At 32.0% G+C, this 10,891-nt stretch overlaps 2 protein-coding genes across 3 annotated transcripts; both read right to left on the bottom strand.

Annotated features, from left to right (window-relative positions):
- Nucleotides 1-731: 731 nt before the first annotated feature.
- Nucleotides 732-2,557, bottom strand: LOC112016303 (protein RGF1 INDUCIBLE TRANSCRIPTION FACTOR 1). The gene is made up of 4 exons (XM_024048832.2): nucleotides 2,464-2,557; nucleotides 2,178-2,357; nucleotides 1,867-2,085; nucleotides 732-1,205 (listed from the first exon to the last, which is right to left on the bottom strand). The coding sequence occupies exons 1-4, from the start codon at nucleotides 2,464-2,466 to the stop codon at nucleotides 990-992; spliced, it is 618 nt and encodes a 205-aa protein (XP_023904600.1). The 5' UTR covers nucleotides 2,467-2,557; the 3' UTR covers nucleotides 732-989.
- A 405-nt stretch (nucleotides 2,558-2,962) lies between these two features.
- LOC136061746 (protein RGF1 INDUCIBLE TRANSCRIPTION FACTOR 1) lies at nucleotides 2,963-4,173 on the bottom strand. Of its 2 annotated transcripts, none has more exons than XM_065759949.1 (3): nucleotides 3,742-4,173; nucleotides 3,456-3,635; nucleotides 2,963-3,363 (listed from the first exon to the last, which is right to left on the bottom strand). In XM_065759949.1, the coding sequence occupies exons 1-3, from the start codon at nucleotides 3,742-3,744 to the stop codon at nucleotides 3,130-3,132; spliced, it is 417 nt and encodes a 138-aa protein (XP_065616021.1). In that variant the 5' UTR covers nucleotides 3,745-4,173; the 3' UTR covers nucleotides 2,963-3,129. The 2 variants fall into 2 exon arrangements, with proteins under 2 accessions (XP_065616021.1, XP_065616020.1); XM_065759948.1 differs by having other exon boundaries at nucleotides 3,830-4,173.
- Between the last annotated feature and the right edge of the window lie 6,718 nt (nucleotides 4,174-10,891).

The raw sequence follows: 10,891 nt of genomic DNA, 5'->3' as shown, positions 1-10,891 counted from the left end.
AACACTTGCCTCCTCGGACAAGAAATTCGTTCCTGTCAATATTTCTTATTTGTGCATGATTGTCATCCAATTCCAAATTAGCCGTTACCCAATTCACTCGGGCCTAGTTCTTTGACCCACTCTCTACAAATTCATTGTTTTGGGTCCTTTGAGCCTAAGTCCACTCATCCTGGATTGAGCCACAAATTTGGTCCTTACAATTTTATTATTTATTTTATAGAAATGTTATCTCCATAATATTTTTATAACAAATTATAGATGATAAGTTGTTACCAATTTTAGAATGGACTCACGACTGATATAACTTTTTTACCCATCAATGGTAGCTTACCACCTATGATTTATTGTGAAATTAATGTGAAAATGTTGTGAACTTAGCTTTTTTATTTATTTATTTAATCTATAAGAAACTAAAATCTCAACAATTATGAAAATATTATGATAACAACAAGTGTTACAACATTTTTGCAAAACATTTATTTCAGTTGTGATTGGTCACAGTTTCATATTTTATTATTTTATTTCAACCTATAAGAAATTGACACCCCAATAATTATGAAAATATTATTAAATTTATTATGTCAATATAACAATATATATATATATATATACCAACTCATATAAATATATAAAAGAAAAAAAAAAAGAGTATTAAAATATTATATGGCATTTTCACCAAATTCTACTAGTTTGTCTGTTGGTACGTTTCATGCACCAAAAATAAAAGAAGATTAAAAGAAGTTAAGCTGTTGTTTCTTACTTTCTTTATATAAAACCGTTCATGTATGTGTAGATAACATTTACACCTTTGCATGTTTCAAATATTAATGCGACATTAAATTTTTTCCAAACCCAGCCCATGCCCATCCTTAAAAGTAACCTAAGCCTAACCTTTTGATTAAAACCCCCCATTAGGACAGGTTACCCTTTGGTTTTAGGACAATAATCCCACATGGGACATGTGGAGAATGAGCTGTATGTGCAAGTTCTTAAGGCCCTAAAGGTGCCCTTTGAGGGATACCCTTTCTTCTTCTTGAATTGGAATGAGGTGGAGGAGGCATGCTTTGGTACATTTCTTGTTGGATTCCTTCACGCAATTCTTCTTCTGCCTTTGCTGCCAATCTTCTTGGCATTCTTTCCGTGATTTCATCATTCTTGGTGCTTAAGATAAAGCTTGCATCCCCATTTCTTTTAATTCCTACAAGCTATTTAAGATTAAAAAGAAAAAAAATATATATATATTAATACTATATCCCATAAATAATGTATGACATATGAAATCTCTCCCTACCCAAAAGGAAAAATATATATATATATATATTTTAGAATGAATAATTAAGAAAAATAATGATCACAAAACTACCCAAAAGGAAATATCATAAAATTACATGTTTTGAATGATTTTTGTTTTCCTAGTTACAACAAGTGGGTGATTAGGGGATTCGAACACGAATGCCGCTCAATGGGAAAATTGGACAATGTGACTTAGTGTTCGTTTGGCAAAGATTATTTTTGTCATGGCCAGCTTATTTTACTATTTAGCTTATTTTTACTACTATCATAGGTCTCACTGCATTTTTTAGTACTATTTATGAGTCTCACCGTACTATTTCAGCTAACTTTTACTTTTATCTACAGTACTTTTTCAGTTTCAGCAAAATAAGCAGATCCCAAACGGACCATTAGTTATTAAAGCTCTTGACTTATATGAACCTTTTATATCAAAACGGCATTGGTATCATCAAATAACGGAAACATTACATTGATGATTACAGGTGAGGTATGGCAAATTGTGCGATATGATAGTTAAGATTAAATTTATGGACTATGAAAATGTGATCAAGGTTCAAATTATAACAAACTAACCTTACATCCCAATGAACAAAAGCGAAATGGGTCCAAAAGACTTCTCCTACATATTTCGCACAAATGACTGCTTGCCTTACCAGTAGTCTTAGGCTGAGGTCTCTCATTGAGGAAGAGAACTCTAGCACTGTTTATCACATAAGTCTGAACTCCACTAATGTCCAAAACCTTCTCAATCTCAGTGACCCGAACAACATCATGATATGATGATCGCCTAATCTGCATTATAGAGCTTCGATTAAGATAACAAAGTACCATAATATGACTCCATTCGATCACATTGTATAATTAAAGGAAAAAATATTACCCACTTGAATTACTGGGTGATCTTTGTGCCGTGTTGATCGGCAGTAGAAGCAAAATGCATCATCCTGGCAATCAAGGCAAAACATGTTGCATTCGCTACGTGGGGAATCCTTGTGTGAGGAGCAAACAGAGAAGAAATCTGAAGATAACAAGGATTCAAGCCATGATGGCACCAACATTGCCTCCTGTTTTGAAACCCCACAAAACATACATAAACACCAAACAGTAAGCCAAGAAAAATGAGATATGTTAAAGATGAAACAAAGATTGGAATTTTCTTTGGTACATTACCATTATCAAGGTTGATTACTTTCACAGCAAAGGGAGAGAGAGAGAAAGAGAGAGAGAGAGAGAGAGAGAGAGAGAGAGAGAGTTTAAGGAACCTGGAAGACCAAAAGGAAAAATATATATATATATATATATATATTTTAGAATGAATAATTAAGAAAAATAATGATCACAAAACTACCCAAAAGGAAATATCATAAAACTACATGTTTTGAATGATTTTTGTTTTCCTAGTTACAACAAGTGGGTGATTAGGGGATTCGAACACGAATGCCGCTCAATGGGAAAATTGGACAATGTGACTTAGTGTTCGTTTGGCAAATATTATTTTTGTCATGGCCAGCTTATTTTACTATTTAGCTTATTTTTACTACTATCATAGGTCTCACTGCATTTTTTAGTACTATTTATGAGTCTCACCGTACTATTTCAGCTAACTTTTACTTTTATCTACAGTACTTTTTCAGTTTCAGCAAAATAAGCAGATCCCAAACGGACCATTAGTTATTAAAGCTCTTGACTTATATGAACCTTTTATATCAAAACGGCATTGGTATCATCAAATAACGGAAACATTACATTGATGATTACAGGTGAGGTATGGCAAATTGTGCGATATGATAGTTAAGATTAAATTTATGGACTATGAAAATGTGATCAAGGTTCAAATTATAACAAACTAACCTTACATCCCAATGAACAAAAGCGAAATGGGTCCAAAAGACTTCTCCTACATATTTCGCACAAATGACTGCTTGCCTTACCAGTAGTCTTAGGCTGAGGTCTCTCATTGAGGAAGAGAACTCTAGCACTGTTTATCACATAAGTCTGAACTCCACTAATGTCCAAAACCTTCTCAATCTCAGTGACCCGAACAACATCATGATATGATGATCGCCTAATCTGCATTATAGAGCTTCGATTAAGATAACAAAGTACCATAATATGACTCCATTCGATCACATTGTATAATTAAAGGAAAAAATATTACCCACTTGAATTACTGGGTGATCTTTGTGCCGTGTTGATCGGCAGTAGAAGCAAAATGCATCATCCTGGCAATCAAGGCAAAACATGTTGCATTCGCTACGTGGGGAATCCTTGTGTGAGGAGCAAACAGAGAAGAAATCTGAAGATAACAAGGATTCAAGCCATGATGGCACCAACATTGCCTCCTGTTTTGAAACCCCACAAAACATACATAAACACCAAACAGTAAGCCAAGAAAAATGAGATATGTTAAAGATGAAACAAAGATTGGAATTTTCTTTGGTACATTACCATTATCAAGGTTGATTACTTTCACAGCAAAGGGAGAGAGAGAGAAAGAGAGAGAGAGAGAGAGAGAGAGAGAGAGAGTTTAAGGAACCTGGAAGAGTAACATAAGATTCATCAACAAAACAATGGATTAAGAAAAGGACAAAGAGCATATAAAGAAATATATGTATTAAAACTAGGTGCTTTGACGGTTGAGATCAAAAAAATGGTAGGTTATGTGGATTGTGGATCGTTGGATTGGGAGAGAGTCGGGGGCTGTTTGGGAGTTACGATTAACTTTTTGGTTCTTTCCTTGTGTCTCTTCGAAAGGCATAAGGTCGGCAAAACAAGGTTTTGGTTAGGTTGCGTTTGGGCGGGGAAGCCTTTTTATGAAAAGTAAAAACCAAATCTTGATGGCGTGTATGCCATATGAAAGCTATTCCCATATCACAATAGCTGCTCTCAATGGTTTGCCTTCCACGCAGCCTTTTATGCAATTCACATTTCAAAGTAACATTTCACGTATTAAAATATATTATATATCATTATCATTACATTTTTTATCTACCTATCAAAATATATAAGTTTATTTTTTCACGAATAAGATATCATGATTCTTGCATTTTTTATAATTCTAATTATAAATTCATGGGATGTAATGACTAAAAATATAAAATTGGATTTAAAATCCTTAAAGTTCTTATTGAGATCACATGGATCTCCATAATTATGTTGGAAAGCTTCACATGATATAACTCTTATTATATGTTTCACAAAATGACGGTTTTGATTTACAAACTGAAATATAGCTACTAACTACCTTATAAAAGGTATGGTGCATCCAATTTGATTTCATTTTTTTTTTTTTTGGGTAAGTTATATGTTTTCTCATAAAATTTATCATTTAGATAAATGGAAAAATTATGAATAATTGTTTAATATTTTGACAGCAATATTCATTCGTATCACATAATAATAAGTCATGTTAATTAAATTTATAGTGAGACACATCATTTATGTGAGAGAAAAGAGCATTACTTTCATAACATTGAATAATTTCTATTATTTATAGTTGTAACAACTCTACAATATGTAATATTTGTTTCTTTAGCATAGTTGAAATGAGGATGCTAGGTCCAAGATTCTTTTTATTTGATTTGAAATGGAGATAATTCATTTCATGGTAGAGATTTAACACTTCACATATCTAAAAAATGAATATGGTATCATTGCATTAAAAATCAATTACTATTCCTTATTTGGTATAATAAATTTTTAAATGCCAAGAGTGTTATAGTTTAGTGGCATTGATTGGCCTTCTTTATGATAAAAATCAGGCCTCTAACCCCCTCCCCCCTTAGTCACTTGTTATAACAATTAAATTAGCAAGAATAATAATTTTAAATGACACGGCACCAAGAATATAATTTTTTTTAAAAAAAAAATTGAGATAGAATTCTACTCTAGCTACTCTAGCCTAAGTGAATATGTGTGAAGCTGTAGAAGCTCCTTCTTGAAAACTTGAACCTTCGGCTTTTACCCTCTCATACCTCACAGGTACTTATACTTGTGAAGTAACTATCACGTCAAAAGTACACAGTAATACCATGAATATAATTAGATTCACGAGAAAGTAAAAGTAAAATTAGATTTTAAACCTTATATTTTCAAAAATAACAAATTAATTAAATAATTTTTTTTTAAGTAACAAATTAATACATGTAGTTTAAATAGTAAGAAATTAAATACTAAAATTTTAAAAATAATAAATTAAACATCAACTCATTTAAATGGAATGATATTGTGTTTGTTTTTTTTTTTTTTTTTTTTTTGACATAATAAATAGCCTTAATATGACCTCCTTCAAAGTGAAGCAGAGGATATTGTTTATTTTGTTGATTATCAATCTGGTCCAAGATAAAGGCAAACACTCGTATAAATAACCAACAGCAATATTGCGGAGAGCATAGGAGGCTGCAGAAGTTCCACAATCATACTTGAATCTCAAAGAGAAGGTTACCAACGACAATTCTTCCCAGTCTTTGTAAATCGTAACGACAATTTGTAACACAAATTTTGTAAATATAGGCTAAGCGCTTGAGGAGGGTTTAATTTATTACCTTTTCAAAACATTTTTTTAAGACTACTTTTTTTTAAACCTTAAGGTTTAATTTTCCACTTTTATAATTATACAATTCACTTTACTACTTTTTGAAATTTCTTGATTTAATTTATCACCTTCAAAACGAAAGGGTTTGATTCGTTACACCAAAACCAAAAATGATAGAGATTTAAAATCTAATTTTCCTGAGAGTAAATCTCCAACATAAAATAAGCAGTTTTCAATGCAAGTCTCCATTTCAAAAATAAATGTAAAGGATCATTTTACTAGCAATAATATACATTATCACTAATCAATGCATACCACGTCAATAGTTTCATACCATGTCAAAGTATTTCATGAAACCAATAGGTTTTACATGACACTTTTTTTTTTTTTTTGATAATTTGATAGTTATAATAGGGGAATGAGAATTTGAATCCGGGTTTTTGTTGAAAACACCAAAAGATGTTAACTTATTAAGTTTCAAGGCTCTTGGCTACATGACACTTCTTGGTTTACAATCAAAACTACCCTTAAGTTTGGCATCTCTAGCATTTTTATAACGAATTATAAGAGTCTTACAACAATGTTGAAAGCAACAATTCTCATTTTCTGAAGGAAAAATAAAAATCCTACTTATTTTATGTATGTGTGTGTATATATTTTAATATATATTCTTAACTAGACCCACTAGTGTGTGTGAAGATAATTACGAAACTACTGGAATTTGTTAGTTTTTCCGAGCTGTCGTTTAGGGTTGTTTAAAAGTTTAGAATAATCTTGTCCCCATCAATGATTTGGTCTATCCTGTTATATAGCTCGTTGTTCCAAATAATCTCCATTGAAGAGTGTTTATAAATACTATTAGTATATAAAAAAGAGTAATGTGTTGTAATCCTGTTGTTTCATTCCACATAAGGTTTAAAAAAACATACTCTCGCAAGTTTCTTGGTTTGAGAAGTAATTTGCAAATGAATAGCTTAAATTCCCACGAGGCCCATGAGCATTGTTATTATACATTAATTATCAAGGAGAATAACATATTTTATTAGAAAAAACCCTCCCAGAACTTGTTTTTTTCTTTTAAAAAATAAATTAAAAAAAATGCAAGGCTTGGGGTGTCACATAACTGTTTGTGAATCAAACGATATTAAAAAAATCTAAGAAAATCTTCATAGTATAAGTTTTTAAGATGGAAGAGAAAGAAAAAGGAAAAGATCCAGATAACAAAACTTAATGGCGTGGTTAAGTGTTAACATGCTTTTGCTTTGCTTGTTTAACATGGCATGGTTAAGTGTTAATATGCTTTTGCTTTGCTTGTTTAACTTATGTTTGATAGATCCTTTATGCGAGGAAGAAGCATTTATGTGTGTAAAACTAGGGATAGAGAATGGTATAAACTTTAAGAGTAGAAATTTACATCAATTATATCATGTTCATTAGTCTCTTTGATTGAGATTGTACGACTAATATAATCACATTTGCCATTTATTTATTTCTATCAATTTATATTTGAGCCCGGATTGCCTATTACAAATTTACAATAAAAATTTTACAATCAAATTTCTCACAATGTTTTACAAATGCACAAATTTGCAATGCAGTTATTCCAGAAGGAATACTCTATCAAATAGGCCCAAAGTCTCGGCCCAATATTCTGAAAGTTAGGCTTACAAGATGCAAATACATACTAGCCACTAGGCATTGGGAGATTCTGACAACCAACAGTGATGGCTGTTCTTCAGAGACCATTAGTGAAAACTCGAAATTGGCCTGGTTTCAGAATTTTATAAGGAAGCCTTGAACTGAACTTTTTGGAACTTATTGGGCTATATTTTACTTGGGATGGTTTTATTTTAAGGTTTAACTGTTTAAGAAGTAATTTCCTAATATTGGAGTGTGAGGCTCAAAACTACGTTTATTTGCATTCATTTGTGAATTTCAGTTAACTCAATTAATAAAGTTTTTTATTTTTAAATAAAAAATTTGAGATTCAATTCCACTTACACGAAAAAATAAATTCATTAATTTTAAAATTTTGTATATGCAATACATGTGATCAATTTGTTCATCTTATTAATTTAATATGATTATTGTATATTAATAAAGTAGAAAAATATGATTTTTTATTCACAAAGTTGGCCTTTATTTGTGATTACTTATGAAGTTGTCTACTTGTCTATCAGAGGCTATGAGACCCATAAATTATTGTGAACAACTAGGTCCACAATTATCATTTTTTAAATTAAAAAAAAAAAAGAGTGACAGCTAATTGTGGGCAAAAAATGCTTCTTAGTACTTATCAGCCAAACCACAAGAATCTTTTGCACAGCTGGGTTTTAACAATATGTAGGCCTACTGCATGCATTGTAACGCATGAGTGTGAGTTTTAATTTGTTTGATTTTCTTGTTTAGCACAAGACTACAATGAAAATGATATCACTTTCATAACTCCATTATATATTTATATGAAGTTTACGGCACGTCTTGGCAATTTAGAGAACTTAATTCTTGTAAAGATAATTGGATTTATTGTCACAGACTAGCTATATTCTCACAATCTCACATGCAATTCAGGAAGGAAAAAAAAAAAAAAAACACAAATACAGTAACACACCCTGGTGTACAGTTGAGAAAGAAAGTGTTCAGTGTTCTCATTGTAGTATCCTTAAATTAATCTGTACTAGTTCATTTCGATGATGAAAGTATATTTAATAGAACAATTTGGGTTTCAGAAATAGTTTATATCATGTAAATAAAGTATAACAATGACCATAAAAAAATTTCATACAATTTTTTTTAATGAATAAATTCATTAATAGATTTAAATCTTACAGATACGAAATTTTAAAATAATTAGGTGTTAAATGTCATTTCAAAATCATAATGTAAGTATTTTTCTTGGATCAAAAGTATTAAAATTTCAATTGATTATATATCCAACAAAACTTTCTCAAAAAATATATATATATATATATATATATCCAACAAAATCATTAAAACTCAATTTATTTTATTATTATTATATTATGTTGTTAAATTTATATTAGAACTTACACTTCATAACCCTTGATTAATTTAATTCCTCAAATCCAAAACATTATTGATAATAATTGCTTATAATTCTCTAACGCTTTCAAATCTTTTTGTGTCAACTTTATCAACATTCCGACCATATCATAGCCTTATGGACCTTGTGATACTTTTCTTCCTTTTGAAATAGAACTGTAATTAAGAATGCGATGCTTTATAAGAATATAGTGAAACAGACTTCTAGACACTAAACAATAATTGATGATGAGTAATTGGACCTACCCCTCGTTCTCATAATTTTCTCTCATGAAAGTGTAGCTCATATAATTTATAGAAGTAATAATATTTGTTGGATTCTAGTTATGAATCACATTTTAGAGTGATAGAGGGCACATTCACTTTATGGTTGGTGGAGCCTAAAGCTGCAGGACTTAGGAAATTTGTATTGATCATGTGTTAAGGCATGGGGAATAAAATTGCTTTCTTGCTTTCTTGCTTTCTTGGTTGTCCAAACTCCAAGTCTCCAAAAGGTCCAAATAGAATGCCTAAAAAGTTTGAGAGTAACATTCCCCTAAAAAGATGTTCCCCAACAAGTCATAAAAATCTTGCTTAACTATCGTCTTTACAAAATACAAGGGTGAAAAATATGACTTCATTTGGTTGCTCAAACCGACACGCCAAAAGAAAAGAAAAAGAAAAAGCATTCAGATGTTAATTATAGTGGCGGCTGTACCCACCATGTTAAATACCTCTGGTTTCGGATGTCAAAGTTTGAAGGTAAATGAGAGTATTTCAAGATGAGATTTCAGATTAGGCAGAGAGGCAGAGTATTGGGGTAGAGTATGCATGTGTATGTGTTGATGAAGTTTGCCAACAATTGCCTCAATTACAAAGCATACGACCTGTAGCTTTCTGTTGTAGTGTAGTTAGTTTATTTGTGTTGACACATGTAAGGTGATGATCAGTTGTATGTTGTAATGATCAGATGGTGGGAATTTGATCCGTGTAATTCGGAATTGGTTAGAGATGGTTAGATTATTCTCTTTGATCTTTAAGCTATATATAATCTTTTCTGTAACCATTTTTGATTAATTGATTCAGATATTTTTCAGAGCTTCAATTCTTGATTCTCCTTCTTTCTCTCTATCTCTCTCTCTAGCTTCACTGTGTTAGTTACACTCTGTTTTCTGATATGGTATCAAGGCTCTTTTGCTTCCATTAATGGTGAATCAAGATCAAGCTCCTTCTTCCACTGCTTCTCAATCTAATGCTCATCGTGAGCTTTCTCCAATGGAGGACTCGAGAAGCCCTTTCGTTTTGCACCATGGAGAGTCACCAAGTGCGATTCTTGTTACTCAACTCTTGACTGAGGACAATTACCCCAATTGAGCTAGGGCTATGCTTATGGCACTAGATGCGAAGAGCAAGCTATGTTTTATTGATGGCTCTGTCACGATTTCTATGGCTGTCACACCTCTGGAGAAAATTGCTTAGTCAAAGAACAACTCCATGATTTCCTCATGGATTTTGAATTCCGTTTCACCTCATATTACTACAAGTGTGATCTACAGAAACACTGCAATGGAAGTTTGGAATTCACTCAGAAACTGTTTTTCTCAAGCTAATGGTCCACGCATTTCACAACTTCAGAAGATGATCTCAACAATTATGCAAGGAGATACAACCCTGACTACCTACTTCACTAATCTTCAAGCATCATGGGATCAATTACTCAATCTCAGGCCTTCACTATCTTGTTCATGTGGCCGATGCATTTGTGGAGTGAATGATAAAATCACACTCTTCAATCATCAAGATGCATTGATGCAGTTCCTCAATGGCTTGAATGAAGCTTTCTCACAAGTCAGAACTCAAATTCTGATGATGGAGCCAAGTCCTTCAATTGACGAAGCCTTCTCTTTGGTGATACAAGAAGAGAGGCAGAGGGCTTTAGGTTTCAATGGAGGTGGTGTGTCAATTGATTCAACAGCTCTGGCAGTCAAGACTCAGGGGTTCATCAAGGAGGAAAGAATAAAG

This window comes from Quercus suber, unplaced genomic scaffold (assembly GCF_002906115.3).
Source record: "Quercus suber isolate HL8 unplaced genomic scaffold, Cork oak 2.0 scaffold_347, whole genome shotgun sequence".
NCBI lineage: Eukaryota > Viridiplantae > Streptophyta > Magnoliopsida > Fagales > Fagaceae > Quercus > Quercus suber.
The sequence above is the reverse complement of the archived record's forward strand: the minus strand, read 5'-3'. Positions and strand labels throughout refer to the sequence as shown.

Bases quoted from the DNA above. Each gene is read 5' to 3' on its own strand.
- LOC112016303 (XM_024048832.2), bottom strand. The intron at 2,086-2,177 runs GTGGGTAATATT...TCTATAATGCAG, and splicing joins AAGATCACCCAGTAATTCAA to ATTAGGCGATCATCATATCA. The intron at 1,206-1,866 runs GTTAGTTTGTTA...AATCTTAAATAG, and splicing joins TTTGTTCATTGGGATGTAAG to CTTGTAGGAATTAAAAGAAA.
- LOC136061746 (XM_065759948.1), bottom strand. From the start codon at position 3,853: ATGAATCTTATGTTACTCTTCCAG. The intron at 3,636-3,829 runs GTTCCTTAAACT...GTTTCAAAACAG, and splicing joins ATCTTATGTTACTCTTCCAG to GAGGCAATGTTGGTGCCATC. The intron at 3,364-3,455 runs GTGGGTAATATT...TCTATAATGCAG, and splicing joins AAGATCACCCAGTAATTCAA to ATTAGGCGATCATCATATCA.